The following is a 15,739-nucleotide window of genomic DNA, read 5'->3' as shown; positions in this document are numbered from 1 at the left end:
ATTTTGTAAATCTTTAATAGTTATAGGAGGAGTAATACTAGGTTTAAATCTATTCATGATTTCTTTAAATTCTATTTTTTGGACTGTATTTTTGTTCTTTTCTTCACGTTCTATTATGTTTTTAATTTGTAACATGAATTCTTCCTTTTGCGAAGATTCAGGCATATCTTTTAATATACTTATTAAGGTAGTAGCCTGATCACTAGTAATCACATTTATACCTTTGATACATTTATCGCAAGTACATAATTCAGCTCCTAGACAACTGTCTTCTTCAGAACTAATTTCTGATTCGGAACTAGTTAATATTTGATTAAGATCATCTTCTTCATAAGAAGATTCTTCAGAACTAATAGATGAAGTATCATTTAACATAATATTTTTTAATACGTTAATTAAATTTTCTTTTAACTGATCACTAATGTCTAACTTATGAATTTCGTTAATTTTTTGCTTAACACGGCAAGTTTTCGCATAATGACCAAAACGTCCACACTTAAAGCATTTAATATCAGATTTATCATTTTTAAATGTTTTCTTCTTTCCTTTAGATTTTTTATAAGATTTGTCTTCAGAGGGTTCTTTATTTTTCTTGTATTGATTCTTTCGTTTTTTATAAGGCTTATAATTACTAGAGTTTTTAGTATAATTTTTCTTAACCTTTTTACTAGGGGCTCTAATAGGTTCTATTCCAAATTGTTCACAGAAGGAACCTAATTCCCTTTTACTTTGAGTTACCTCAGATTTAATTTTATTTTGTATTTTAAAATCTGTACAAATTCCTATTCCGGTTTCTATAATCTGACTAGATATTTGCCCAAAAGTTAATATAGAGTAAGGAATTACTCCATTACTCTTAGCTTTAATAGCCATTCTAACCTTTTCTGCTAATAACCTAGGTAACCCTGCTATAAATCGTTCTTTCCAATAATCAGCGCCACCATCAGGTCTATTACATAATTTTGATAAAAACATATCTCTATACCAACGATAATCACTCATTGTAGGACAATAAAGGTTTGTTAATTGATCTGCAGCTCTATCCTGTATTTGAGATGGATCTCCTACAAAGTGTTTGGTAATGGTATATAATAAAGTATTAACAGCATCTTCATCTCCTATGATGCCGGTTGATGGATCTAATTTTTTAGCTTCTAAGATAGCAAGTTTTTCTTCAGGACTAATTATATTATCCCACCATCCTTTTAATTGTCCAGTAAAACCAGTAATTATTAATATAGCAGCTTTTTTATCTGAATTTTCTCCTATTGATTTAAAAGCTGTAGCTGCCATGGTCATTTCTTGAATGGTATTTAATATATTCTGTTCACTATGTCCATCTATATTCCATTCTATAATTGAATTGCCACTGTAAGAGCTGGCCACCATGTCTCTAGCTTCTTCAAATTGAAGATCTGGAAAACTAGGTCTAGGATAATAGTTTCTAGTTCTTCCTTGATAACCCATGTGTTTTCTAATTCTATTTATCTCAGAGTTATCTTCACTTTTTTCTAATATATTAACTTGGGCTTTTGCTTTTCCATTAATAGATAAATCAGATAATTTTTTCATAAGATTGTCTACTAATTCATCTTTGCTAGGCCCTAATTTAACTTCGCTTAAATCTTTTTCAGGAACATTAATCAATTTATATATAGGTCTTTTCGGATCTAAAGGAAAATCCTTGTAAGATTCTATTTTATTATTTGTAAGGGGAGTATGAGACATGTGAGTCTCTACTCTATCTAATTGATCTGCTATGGTGCTTAGTATGGTATTTGAATAATTCAGCTGAGACTGAACTTTTCCTATATCCGCATTATCTGGTGATTTAAAAGGATAAGCTTCTAAGGATACATTATGACTTTCTATTTTAATAGCTTCTAATGGAGGATGAACAGATTCAACAGTTTTATTGGTTAATGTTGTCCATTTTTTAGCAGTTTTTGTTGTAACATTTAAATAATTTGTTTGTACGAAAGGATTAATTATTTTTTGTTCTATACAATATTCTTCAAACCAAGTGAAGAAATAAACATTAATTCTTTTATTTTTAATATAATCATAAAATTTGTTAAGATAATAATCAGTTTGTATTTTCTCAAAAGTATCAAAGTACCAATCTCTTTTTTCTTTATTATAATACAATAAACAACTAAGTACCTGCATATCGAAAAGACTTAATATTATGCCTTTATTCAAAATGCGCAGTTTTTTTTTTCAGCAGTATGCACACATGTCCACAAGAATAAGCAGAAAACCACTTTCTCAAATTAAGCCAGGAATAATGAAAGTAACAGTTTCATCTGAAATTAACAGTATTAACTTCATCCTGTATTGACATACATAACATTTAAGAAAATTCTTTATTTGAGGAAACAGAAAACACAACCCATGATCACACTTCAAGCGTAATTGCTGTTGTAGAAATCCTTCAGAAAATTAGAGATGCCCTGCTCTTTTGAAGCCAATTCCCGTTGCTCAAGTCCACGACGACCGATTACGTACTGACCGACGATATGGTGCCTCTGCTTTGAGTGGTTCACAACATTCTTCAGCTCTTCCAACCCCTTGAAAAGCAGCATATCGATGACCTGAACGTCCAAAAGATATTAGTGACAGTGATGAAAACTTTCGTGGCCGAAATTCTCTCTCTGCCTCTTTAATGAATAAAATCATTTTGATACATCAGTTTTGAAATGTTGAATTAATTACTAGAGTCGATGCATCAAATCCATGAAACACAGATCTATATTTGAATAAATGCTATATGTGCAAGTAGAAGTATAGATTCTTTTGCATGGAAAGGAAGAGGAAATGAGCCGAACAGGCAAACACATATAAGCAGAAATTCAACATTCAGAAATGCAAGCAATCATGTCTTTAAGGAACAAAGGAGGAATCGGAAAATTCATCAAACATGCCCTAGGATCAAGGTAATTAAAATCAGACTGTCCAGTTCAACTGGGAACCGGACCCAGCACTGGTCCAATGAAGCCTAATAACTGCTCTGAATAAAAAACGGCCAGAAAACCACTGAACCAGCCAAAAACCGCTCAAACCGGCAGTTGACCTGTTTGCCACGGTTCAGAGTTTCTGTAACTGGGAAACATTAAAAATGATTTAGTGCATCAACAGAAAAGGAAACAAGAACAGGAATGCAATAAACGAAAAAATAAAAATAAAGGGAAGCATGGATAAAGAGAGAAAATACAGGAGACAAATCAGGAGACGCAAAATGCATGCTGGGAGAAAGAAGACGAAATGAAAAAAAAATTGAGAACAGAGATAGGGCGGCTGATTCATGTTTGTGAAGATGAGAATCAAAAGAGGTGATAGGGATTTAAGGTTATGTATGTTGGGCATGGGACTTAGTAAATTAAACCTAAATGGCTAAATCTAATGAAAAAAGGTTCTAGCCAGCCAAGTAAATGTGTAAGTGGTTCGCTTGAAGCAACAACAAAAATAGTGGAAAACAACCTCCAATGAAATCAATCCCATGCACTAGGATTCTCAAAAAAGCTGGACAATCCAACAATATCTTTTTTGTATTTTTTTAAAAATTTATGTTGATTCAATGCTACCCGGTCCAACCAAATCCAACCACAGCCAGACCTTTAAACCAGGGCCTACACCGGTTAAATTTCCACTTCGGTTTTAATCACCTTGCCTAAGAGATCACTGTACAGTAAGTACAAAAATTAGAAAAGAAATAGTGACTTGCAAAAATACAATAACTTCAAATGGTACAAGCAAAGCAAGCATAGCATGAAAGAACAAAAAAATTATTGATAATTACTCGAAAACATCCAGAGATGCACAATGACAAGGGTTTTGCAAACACCTAACATGGTTGAAAGTTGAAACAACTAATTCACAGGTTGCCAAATGGCAATTAGGAATGCCCGAAATTTGGCCCAACCCAGAAAAGTTGGACCCTTGTTCAAAATACAGATTAGCAAAACAGATTATCTTTTCCATATCTTCTCATCATAACATGACTAAATTTAAAACCATTATCTCCACAATTTGATAATAAGACATCACATTGAAATGTTGCAGACCCTATCATACCATATGATATGTAACTTTTATCCCATTGAAAATTATGCCAGTAAATTCTCCAAAAAAATGAGAAATCTAACATACCAAACTATGAATTGGAATAGAGAAAATAAAATAGTCAAATTACTAGAAAGCAAATTTTGATAAGCTTAGGGCCTACTTAACCGGAAATAAAGAACATGTTTTCAACAATAATTATAAACACGTCACGTTGGTTTCATTTTATTTCCCTGCTTTTAAGGAATTTCATAGGAATTAGTGAACGTAATTTTTTTTTTTTTTAAGAAGCTAAATTAGCCCACCCAAATTGGCACTCGAACCTGAGACCTTAAGGAGGAGCACACTCCCAGGTCCCAAGTAGAGGTGGGAATAGGTCAGGCCGGCCTACCGGGCCTTAAGGCCTAGCCTACATAGGCTCAGGCCAGGTCAGCCTATTTCTTTAAATAGAGCAGGCCAAGGCTTTTTTATAAGCCTATTTAGTTAAATAGGCCAGGCTGCAGGCCATTAAAAAAGTCTTTTAGCCTATTAGGCCAACCTATTTAAGTTAATATGAATAATATTTTTACTACTATTATTATTTATATAAATATGTTCATGTGAAATAGGCTTTTAAACAGGCTAACAGGCCACATTAGGCTTTCAAAAGGCCAGGACCAGGCCTAAAAGATAAGCCTATGATAGGCCACAAGCCAGGCTCAGGCCTTCAAATTTTTGACAGGCCAGGCTCAGGCTTGGCAAAGCCTAGCTCGGCCTAGCCTATTCCCACCCCAAGCCAATACCACCGGACCAACCCAAGTGGGTTTAGTGAACATAATTTAATAACATTTTCATTTTTTTTCTATAAATATGTGAAAATAGTAAATGATGTGAAAATAATGGGACATTTTTGCAAATATTAGTGATTTTTTGCAACTATTACTAATATGTTCGGTTATTTTGTATCATAGTTGATCTTGCCTCCAAATCTCTATCTGACAAGAAGCTATAAAAAGTAGATTTTGCATTACGTTAAAAAAGTTGCACCAAGTTTTGCATCAAATTTGGTTTTAAAGTAAAAGCATCCACACATACAAACATGAATTTCATTCATGAATTTAGCAAAATCAAGTTTATTTGAAATCACGTTTGACAAACACTCATCCAAACACACTAAATAACCAACACCAGAATTCTCAATCAGCACAGTACATTTCATGGTACTCCAACAATAACCAACTAAAACCTAACCAGAATATCCATTCTACAAACTCAACAAACCAAAATCTTTTAAAATCCCTTTTTTTTAAAAAAATTTTAACAAAGCAAGTTGGTTTCCAACTTCCATATCCAATTCAAAAGTATCAAAGAGATATCCAACTTCTTTAGCACCACAATCAACAAGTTGAATTTCAAGCCTAATTCCCAATAATCTATATACAAACAATTTTCACCTATACCTATATATAAAGGGAATGTCAAATTTTGAAGTAGCCTTTTTCTCTTACAAACTTGTCCTTTACTACAAATAATTTTACCAGTTTACTTTTTTTTTTTTTTTGAACATGTTATAGGGGTACGAAATTTCCAACTTTCCACCACCGTTTAGCTGTGACTAATCTCTGCCGGGGTTCTCCCTTCTCAACCAATTATTTCCATATGCAACATTCAGGGATTAAATCCTGACCACCTCCTTAAGGGATTAAGTCCTTTACTATGAGCAATTCATTGTTGATTACCAATTTAATTTTAACTATGCCCAAATATAACTAATCAATCACAATTAAGCGCAATAGAAAAGAGAACACACAAACACGATGCTCGTTTGCACGCGAGTGAAATGTAAAAGAAAGCTCCATAAGCCAATAAAGTCATATTTCCTAGGGTTTCAGTGAATTCAATTGAAATCAAATCAAAACATAAGCATTCCTATATCCATATTCTGAATCACACTAAAGATTACCGCATGAAATAAAAAATCGAAAATGCAATTTGGGATATGATATTGCGAATGAAGAAGAATGAACCTTGGGATTGGTGATGTGGTCGTTTCTACGGATCTCAGAGGCGATGGTGGAACGAAGCTGAGAAATGGTAGCAACGTCGTATAGATTGTAAACTTCCATGACGGTAGGTAACGATCTACAAGCGATTCTGAAGAATTCGAAGACTCGTTGACGCGCTTCTTCCAGATTCACTGAGTTCGGTGGCACTTTCGCGTTTCGAATCGCTTGCGCCATTTCCGATTCAACTCACTCAACTCGGTGTTTTTTATTATGATTCTTTGTTCTGTTTGCGAGTGGGATTTGTATTGTGTTGTTCAAGGTAGAAATGAGAGAACTAGATAGAGCGTGTAACTGTGAAGAGCACGAGCCATACGGCGTCGTTTTTAATGTGTGTTTCATCTTGTCGTTACGTGGACACCCCTAGGTGTAATTTTAATTGGTACTCGTGAGCTTAATTGAATTATCACTCATTTAGATTAACTTATATTTTAACCAACGTAAAATAGTTTATGTATGTATATTTATAAATTTTTTAGGATATTTTAGTTGGATGTGGAGGCATCTAACCAATATATTTTTTCTCTCTTGCAGTATTTTTGGTTTTCTTTGATCGCTAGTTCAGTTTGGATTGACTTCTCATTAGTGGACTCGCAAAATATATCCGATTGTTTTGTTAGTTCACTTATTCGACAGGTGGTCTTCGGGCACGGCGGTCCTTCATACAACTAATTTGGCTTGTTTGTGTTTGGGTGTGTGGAATAAAAGAAACCATAGATTGTTCCAAAACTCTGCAAACTCCTTATATCAAATGTTGGACAGGGTCAAACTTTTCTCTTATTGGTGGTTGAAAACGACAAATGTTAATTTAGTTTCAAACTATCATATCTGCTGGTTGAGTCCATTCTTAAGTATGGATATCCAACTGATTTTGTTTTCATGATGTTACATTTGTTTTGACCCTCTTATAAGAGAAAATTTACTTCTTAGATTCATTGAAAACCTAATGTATTTGATTCATATTATAGACTAGATACATTAGATTCTCAATGTATCTAAAGAGTAGATTTTCTCCTATATTTATGACCGGACGGAATATGTTCTTAGCTTTTTAAGATTCTTGAAAGGAATCAAGAACATATCTTTTTTAATTTTGAGGTTGAACGATTAAGATTAACATTAGAGCAACCGACTATTTTAGTTCATGAAAGTGTCACTCACCGTCATAATAGTTTTCGAATCAACAAAAAAATATTTAAAATTCTCTTATTCGAACATCCGTTAGTCAAAGACATCCCTAACATTTTCTTTCTATTTGTTTTTTATGATGTGTCTCAAATTTGATACATTGGACCAATGGGTGTCAATTTTTTATTCAAATTTCAAAGCTACCTAGACAAGTCCATATTGATGGTGAAAATATAAAAAAAAAATTAAATAAAAACAAATACAATAAAGATGACAAACACAAATCTTCGTTAATAAAAAACCCAATGTTAACATTCCTGCAACTTTAGTGGCAAATGAAGTTTCATGGCATCCTTCTCGACAGGAGGGATATGTTTTAAATGTGGATGGTAGTTGTTTGGGCACCTCGGGCAGAACCGATTTTGGAGGTTTAATCCGTAGAAGCGATGGTAGCTGGATCATTGGTTTCAGTGGCTACTTGGGCTTAAAAGACAATACTTTTGCGGAACTTATGACAATTTACCATGGCTTGAAGATTGCGAGAAACTTGGGTTTTTCGAGCATCTTGTGTTATTCGGATTCCCAAACAGTCTTGGATCTTATTTTGAAGGGACATAGCATCTATCATTGCTACGCTGTTGTTATTACTAACATCCAGGATATGTTGAAGTTGAATTGGGACATTACTTTATCTCATTCTCTCAGGGAAGGAAACTTCAGTGCTGATTGGCTTGCTAAGTTGGGTTCGGCGAATGATATCAAGATAAAAATTTGGGAGTCCCCTCCTGAAGCTTTAAAGAGCATTCTTCTGTCTGATGCTTTAAGGGTACTCCACCCTAGAGCTTAGTTTTCTTTTTGTCTTTTTTCTTTTTAGCCAATGTACCAAAAAAAAATGAAGTTTCATTTTGTAAGTTGGGGATATTAAAGAAGAAGGAGTTTGCAATAGTTCCTAAAGACAGTGATGCAAAACAGTTAGTAGAGATCATTCTATAATTCCCATGCACGATTATTCAATTAGCTGTGCTATTCAACTAATTCATGACAAAATTATCAGTCTTACAGACCAAATATATAGATTCACTAACCAGAAAGAAATATCCTTTGTATAGAAATCCCGTGTCTAAGGGATTCAATCAATTTTATAGTTTGTTAGCGAAGTTACTTTGAAATTTACATTTCACCACATTCAGCAATGACACAAGCTAATTTTGGCCGGTTATTGGGTCCAGTTGCAACATTCTCAATCTTCCTCACGACCAAAAGACCGTCTCCAAGTACTCTCTGCATAAAGGAAAGTCATGTAAATACACATCAACAGTTTAGGAGAAGAAAGATGCTAGCAATATTCGAAATAAGGCCACATATTTAAGGATGTATATGAAAGGCAAGCAAAATTCCTTTTTACACAATTAATCAACAATGAGCAGGGGTTGAGCATAGCTGAAGCTAGTCCACCACTTTAAGGGAACAGAATACTATTACCATGCAATCATTTTTTATGGAATAACACAGAATCTGTGCATAACATAAGAAAAAAGTTACTCTCTCTGTATCACATTGTGAGACACACATTTGCTTAATTACCAAATTAATCTTTTTATTTTTTATTTTGGTCAGGTAGCCCAGTGGCTAGAAATTCCACTCTTAAGGTGGATGGATAAGTGGGGCGTGCGGGGTTCGAATCCCGGCCCATGCATTAGTGTATTCATCATTACCATAAATTCAAAGAAGATATTGACTTGAAAATGATGCACATGTTATTAATTAAATGATACAATTTTAGAATAGTAATCAATCTAAATAGATGGTCAACCGTGGACTAGTGTCAAAAACTTATCATAAATTCTAATAATTGTCGACGATACTCTAAAGAAATAAAAACTCATGACCCTCATATTTTTTGACGGCTTAAACGGTGACCTAATTTATGACGGGTCACTACCAGATGCATATTTGTTTTGCATTGTTTTAATCAAACCGTATTTAGTCATTTACTCCATATTAAAATTTACCTCTATTATATTGAAAACTGCAAGTGATACTCATTGTTTTAATGCTTTGTGAAAACATTTTCTATTTTCATTTTCTAAAATGTGTTAATTTTTTACTTACTAACATAGAGATAATAGACCCTTGAAGTCGTCAACAATCACATGCATTTGTTTAAAACAATGAAAATGCAAAAAACTCGTTTTCATTATTTCCACAAATGCATTATCCCGAGCTAGTATTTCATCTTCTCTCCATCACAATTGCTCTCTTCAAGAGTCTTATATCTTCTTATTAGCAAGTTAAAATGAACAAAATTTAGAAAATGAAAATAGAAAACGTTTTCGCAAAGTAAATGGGGCCTTAAATTTAATAGTGGCTTTGGTTTGTTCAGCTCTCAAGTTTAAGGCATCAGTCTAAGTGTACAGGTCTGGTGCATCTTAGAACCTAACTGCCCAAATATCATCATTAAAAAAATTAAAAAAAACATGCAATTGAAGATATCGAAGCATACCCCAAAAACGACATGCTTGTTGTCCAGCCAGTCGCATTTTGCACAGGATATAAAGAACTGCAAGAAAAGAGATGAGATTCATCAGTAGAAGTAGAGCTTTTCCAATTTGAAGTTACAACCGACAAAACAGGAAGGGAATGACCATTGAAAAGTTACCTGACAGCCATTGGTATTTGGTCCGCTATTTGCCTGCAGATTACACAATCAGGACGTTCATATTTCTTTATATTGGAGTAAGAAAAAGCATAATTTAGGCGTAGAAGTTGAATTAATTGATTGCAGAATTGGCTTTTAGCAAAATATAAATAATATGATTTCAACGCATTTAGGAAGTAAGACTGTTGTAAGTTAACATGTTTGTAAATAACTTGTAGATTTGCATATACATGTATGGTCTATTAGTCCTCAAATTAAGGAGCTAAATCTGAAATTCATAACCATTGTGCAATTATAGTGTTACCGCGTTACATCAACATTCTCCGTATTTTTGTATAACCCAAAATAGCATCAGATTAAAATATGAAATACATACCATTGATAGAAGACCAGGTCCAGTGTGTTTGGCAGTGAAATTCTCGTCGTCGAACTTAAGTCCGTAGATTGAAGCACATCCACTACCATCACCCTACCAAGGAAGAATATATTTGCAAGAGTTCATACAAAACCAGGATTCAATTATATTATCACTGACAACTTTTATATAAGCAGTATATGAATGATCAATGAAAGGCAGATCCGGATTCAGAGTATATTCCAAAAATCCACATGAGCGGTGGTTCAAACATTGTAGTTTACAATACATAAACAATTAAATTTAAAACTTGAGCATCAAGTCCTTCCCCAAACTAAACCTTAACTTCTTTTGATATTATTTTCATCAAGATAGCAACAAAATTTGTGCAAATTAAATCAATGGCCCACTGCCAACATAATAAAATCAAATAGAATGTGCTTCATCTAAAGAATTGATTACGATGATCTGACAAGAGACAACTTTGAGATATGTGACCACAGTCCACAACAGACGAGGTAAATTCTGTGGGATGAGGAAAGATGAATATCAAACAAGCTAAGCAATAAAAATGATAGGGAGCATATGTGATGTAGGAGAAACCACATCATCTAAAAGCCTGCCAGATTGTTAGATAGGAGAAGAGCATCTGGTTTCAATGGGAGTTGTGTGTTCCAAACCAGCCAAAGTATAGAGTTAGATAAACTGAACCTTGTTAACATGTGATATAGAGGAGAAGCAAGAGTCCATTTATAAAAGCCAAGCTGTTACAAAGGGATAACCATTTCTTTAAAAGTTTAAATCGAACTATTGTGTGTAAAGTGTAAACCCAAAATACGGCACTCACACAGTCACACTATTAAGTCGTCTCTGGGAGATGATGTGAAGGAATTGAAGATCTAACCCAACATTTAATAAAATAATGTTAATAGCAAATCCATATGCAACATTGCGAAGGTATCAGATGATGAAAAATGGGCATAGCCAATCATGATAAAAACTAATTAAAACTGAGTTGATGATTAAAGGCTACGGAGGGTGTATTGGATTGAGATTTCATGGGATTTTAAAAAACTTTTTTATGACCAAAAAATCTTGAGGTATTCAATCAAGACTTTTACAAAAGTTAAATAAATCTTATGGTATTCAATTAAGACAAACATGATTTTTTTTTCAGGGCAATAAAATCCGTTGGTATTCAATTGAGATTTGGTACTACTTTTAAAATGTCTACTGGTATTCAAAAGTCTACCGATTTTGATGGATTCTTCTATGGAATGGATTTTGAGAGACTTTTTAGTTGAAAATACACTTGATAGACTTTTTCAACAATCTCACCAAAAGCCTTGAGACTTTTTTGAAATCTCCAAGACTTTTTATTTTCATCATCACTGTATCAAATTTTTTTTTCTTTATTTTTTCATAGTTCATCATCACTGCACTCCTTCTTCTTTTCTTTGTTCACTTGTTCAAGAATCTCACCAAAAGACTTGAGACTTTTTCAAACTCTCCAAGATTTTTTACTTTCATCATCATTATATCAGTTCTTCTTCTTCTTCTTCTTCTTCTTCTATCAAATATGTTTTTTTGCAAAAAAATATTTTAACAAATTCTACATCTTTTTTACAAACTTTTGATTCAATACAACTTTTTACGGCAATTTTTTTTTCGTTACCCTCATCTGCTTCTTTTCCCATCAATGGTGATAATGGTTTTTATTTATGATTAGAAACATATACGTGAAAAAAATGTAAGGCTTTTTTTTTGTTTAAAAATTTGGATTCCCAAAAAAATATAATTTCTTTTATTAAAATTTATTGATTCTTTTAAAATTTGCCTAATATACAAAAGTTTCTTAATATATAAAGTATTATGAAATCTTGATTGTAAAAAGTTTTTTGAAAAAAATCTCTCAAAATCCATTCAAATCATGTGTTAAAAATCTTGATTGTAAAAAAGTCTCTGTAAAAAAGTCTTTAAAATCTCACAAAATCAATATAGTCCAACAAAATCTCATAAAATCATCAAGACTTTTTTTGCCAAAATTGTCTCATGAAATCCCAATCCAATACACCCCCCTACAACTAATAAAGAAAAGGTTAAAGTATAAAAAAGTATAAAAGGAAGTTAGATATTTTAGGTTATATGTAAAGTACACCTGCATTTAATTGATAGCTCCTTTCTTGTAGGATTTTTATACTAATATTTAGAGATTCTAATCAAATCAAAAAACTTAGCAGACTCAAAATTCACGAAGGTAATCAAGAAATCCTAATCTTTATTGGAAAGTTGAGTTAGATATCTCTTAAGGATTATAAGAGAAAAACAGGATAGAGAGTTCAAAAAGAGAGAAGCTGAAATAGGAATACAGAGAGGGGAAGAGAGAGAGTGAGAGAGAGAGAGAGAGAGAGAGAGAGAGAGAGTGTGTGTAAACAAGAGAAGTAGCATGTTAAGATGTGGGATTATACCCTTGTAAAAGGAGTTTTAATCTCTCATCTCTCTAGAAGAAACATAAGGATCTTGCAAATCTAGTATTTGTCAATTAGCCTTGAAGAAACAACATTTTAGACTGAACTCCTAAACGTGAGATAAAACACACTTGCTTTATTCATGTTTCACACAATCACTACATTGTGATCAATAAGTAGTATATTCATAAAAATTAATTACAGTATCTTTCTTTTTTTTTTGGTACATAATTACAGTATCTTTCTAATGCAAATTGACTCTGTCCTCTAATATTGATAATTTGCTATTACAATGATTGATATTCTGCTGTTTAAAATTTTTATATGAAGCTGCTACTGGCTATGATTCTTAAAAATCAGATTTAGTGTACACATAAATAACGCATTGGGTCTAAATTCCAATTAATTAATCTACCCTACCATGAGAATAAATATAGTAAGCATTAGAACAAACAAAAGGAATAATAGGCTTGGACATCTAAGTGTGTGAGGTCAACTAAGATGGTTTCCCAAAACTATTAGGCAAGAAAAAGAATATTGACTTCAAACCTAAGATACATAAGCCGTGCATATAGACCATATGAGCAATGAGCTTATTTTATAAATAATGAATGTAAATTGTAAACACAAACACCCCTGTACTGATATGTAAAAACAGAAAGTTATAACATTGACCAGAAAAGTACCTTTACATAATCACCAGCCTGAATCATAAAATCCTTAATCACTCTATGAAATTGACAACCCTTGTAACCAATAGGAAGTCCTGCTTTCCTGCCAATAAAATCATATCATAAAACCAGACAATCATTAGAGTCAAATATGCTGATATACATTTTGCAAAATAGTGTTAAATAGGAAAATGAATCACAGTCAATTCATTTATGAGGAAGAGAAAAGTTAAATATATTTTTGGTCCATAAAAATGAAACTTTTTTTCATTAATCCGTCCCTCTTCATCATAAACTTTTTTTTCATTTTTTAGTCCTTACATTGAACAAAATAATGGATTTTTCTGACCCTCACTAAAGTACTTATAGTTTTAGGGACTAATAAAGCACATGATTTTTAAAAAAAGCACATGATTTTTCATATTTGTAAGGGTTAAAACACCAACACAAATTAAAAGGGACCTCTCCAATAAACATAATATTCTTAGGGACCATAAACATCTTTAAGTCAAAAAACAATCCCCTCCTCTCCCCCCAAGCCACCTTATCTCTATTGGGTATCTAAAATAAAAGCACACTGAACAAAACCTATCATGAATCCAAATGAAAAACAAAATAAAAAGTGAAGAAAACCCGCAATGGATTGTTGGCTACTTTGAAAAAGATTGTTACATTACCTGTACTCCCCCGTGCAGAACTGCCTGCAACAAAATAACAAAACAAGCATGTTAATAAGAAGGACAATAATTTCTCAAATAAACAGAATCTCGAAGTGTAATAACAAACACTCGGCAAGGAATATAAAAGTCCAAAATGTAGCTTTAAGGAGGTGTAAAAATGAATTTTCCTACTAGAAGTCATCAAAATATCTATACCACTCTACAAACCATGCATTGCATTTTAAACATATTTTTCATTTCATTGCCACATAGCTCAAAATATCTATACCACATAGTACTTCTACCTATTTATTTATTTATTTATTTATTAAAAATTGAAATTATTTTGGATTTTCTCACACCAAACTAAAAATGAAAAAACAGCATTAAATCTCTGGTTCCTCTGTGATTACCTAATACCTACACATGCAATCTGAGAAATATAATACAGTAATAATTTGACTTGAAAGTTTTATAATTGCAGAACATAAATTAAGAAAATTGAAGTGGTAGAGAAAGAGAGGGAGTACCTGAAATTCTCAGCGGTTTTGGGGGCAATATCAGCGAAGAGTTCCATTTTGATTCTACCGGCGGGTATGTTACCGATGGTGACATCGAAGAAGACGATTGGGTTTTTAGGGTTTGGAGGACGCACGTGCCACTCCACGCCATTGCCTCCTACTGAAGAACCCATTCTCTCTCACACACACACCTGCAATTCAAACACAGCAAAATGCAATGCTTCCGAGTTATTCTCACTCACTTCACTAGCACTATAGAATTTGAATGAACTTCGAACTATTTAGTTTTGGCCTAGAGAAGAAAAAAAAAACTTAATTAATATTTTAGTCCTAAAGAATTTTTTAATTTTATATTGGTCCCTTGATAATTAAATATTTTATTTGTTGTCTATCTTTTTGTCACATTGTCCTTGGGTTAATTTTTTACAAAAAGATGTTAACTTTGATTTCATATTGATTTTTTATCTAATTTAATAGGTTTTATATTGGTCATTTATATAGCTTTATGTTGATCTTTTATCTAGTACGTTTATATTAGTCTCAAAATTAACATTTTTTGCAAAAAATAATGATTGAGAGCTAGAACTATCCTAAGAAAAACATAAAGAAAACTTAAATAAAAAACAATTAAAATAAAGATAAATTTGATTTCATTCATCGATTAAAATATGAAGGAACATTGCATATATATATATATAAGACTCTAATTGGCCTAAGGGATAAAGCTCAACCAAACAAAACTCAATAACATAAATGTCAACTAATAATATAAATATTATGTCTCATTAATATCCAATTATTTAATTAACTACTACTTATAATTATTTAACTAACGACCTCCTAATCTTCTATCAAATTAACAGAAGAGATCAATATGACAAATAGAGATATCTTTAAAGGACCAAAAAGAAAAAAAATTCATCATTAAAAAACTAGTGTGAAATCAAAAAAAATTATTTAAGGGAACAAAAATACTAATTAAGCCAAAAAAAAAAAGTGTTATTATAAAAAAATAAATTGTGCATTATACTTTTTTTAAAAAATAAATTGTGCATTATACTTTTTAAACATTAAATTTTTACTATTATTAGATACAAATTTCTAATTTTAAATACCATAATACGCGTCCTTAAAATACGAGTTTAAAGATAGTAAGCAGTCAGTTTAATGAAAG

The 15,739-nt window shown here is 32.3% G+C and overlaps 3 protein-coding genes across 3 annotated transcripts; 1 reads left to right on the top strand and 2 right to left on the bottom strand.

Annotated features, from left to right (window-relative positions):
* Positions 1 to 2,168: 2,168 nt before the first annotated feature.
* On the bottom strand, positions 2,169 to 6,399 carry LOC123894593 (NADH dehydrogenase [ubiquinone] 1 alpha subcomplex subunit 6). The gene is made up of 2 exons (XM_045944624.1): positions 6,069 to 6,399; positions 2,169 to 2,594 (listed from the first exon to the last, which is right to left on the bottom strand). Exons 1-2 carry the CDS (start codon positions 6,279 to 6,281, stop codon positions 2,406 to 2,408), a joined length of 402 nt encoding a protein of 133 aa, XP_045800580.1. The 5' UTR covers positions 6,282 to 6,399; the 3' UTR covers positions 2,169 to 2,405.
* A 1,344-nt stretch (positions 6,400 to 7,743) lies between these two features.
* On the top strand, positions 7,744 to 8,079 carry LOC123895989. Its single transcript, XM_045946448.1, has one exon. The coding sequence runs from the start codon at positions 7,744 to 7,746 to the stop codon at positions 8,077 to 8,079; it is 336 nt and encodes a 111-aa protein (XP_045802404.1).
* Positions 8,080 to 8,222: 143 nt separating this feature from the next.
* On the bottom strand, positions 8,223 to 14,883 carry LOC123894592 (peptidyl-prolyl cis-trans isomerase CYP22). The gene is made up of 7 exons (XM_045944623.1): positions 14,575 to 14,883; positions 14,063 to 14,086; positions 13,401 to 13,488; positions 10,268 to 10,360; positions 9,892 to 9,924; positions 9,736 to 9,792; positions 8,223 to 8,513 (listed from the first exon to the last, which is right to left on the bottom strand). The coding sequence occupies exons 1-7, from the start codon at positions 14,736 to 14,738 to the stop codon at positions 8,403 to 8,405; spliced, it is 570 nt and encodes a 189-aa protein (XP_045800579.1). The 5' UTR covers positions 14,739 to 14,883; the 3' UTR covers positions 8,223 to 8,402.
* Positions 14,884 to 15,739: the final 856 nt, after the last annotated feature.

The sequence above is a fragment of the Trifolium pratense genome, linkage group LG7 (assembly GCF_020283565.1).
Source record: "Trifolium pratense cultivar HEN17-A07 linkage group LG7, ARS_RC_1.1, whole genome shotgun sequence".
Lineage (NCBI taxonomy): Eukaryota > Viridiplantae > Streptophyta > Magnoliopsida > Fabales > Fabaceae > Trifolium > Trifolium pratense.
This window is presented reverse-complemented; position numbering and strand designations above follow the sequence as displayed.

Coding starts and splice junctions, on each gene's coding strand:
- LOC123894593 (XM_045944624.1), bottom strand. CDS start 6,281: ATGGCGCAAGCGATTCGAAACGCGAAAGTGCCACCGAACTCAGTGAAT. Junction 2,595..6,068: donor ACCACATCACCAATCCCAAG/GTTCATTCTTCT, acceptor TTGGACGTTCAG/GTCATCGATATGCTGCTTTT.
- LOC123894592 (XM_045944623.1), bottom strand. CDS start 14,738: ATGGGTTCTTCAGTAGGAGGCAATGGCGTGGAGTGGCACGTGCGTCCT. Junction 13,489..14,062: donor TTCTGCACGGGGGAGTACAG/GTAATGTAACAA, acceptor TTTTATTGGCAG/GAAAGCAGGACTTCCTATTG. Junction 10,361..13,400: donor AGGCTGGTGATTATGTAAAG/GTACTTTTCTGG, acceptor CTTCCTTGGTAG/GGTGATGGTAGTGGATGTGC.
- LOC123895989 (XM_045946448.1), top strand. CDS start 7,744: ATGACAATTTACCATGGCTTGAAGATTGCGAGAAACTTGGGTTTTTCG.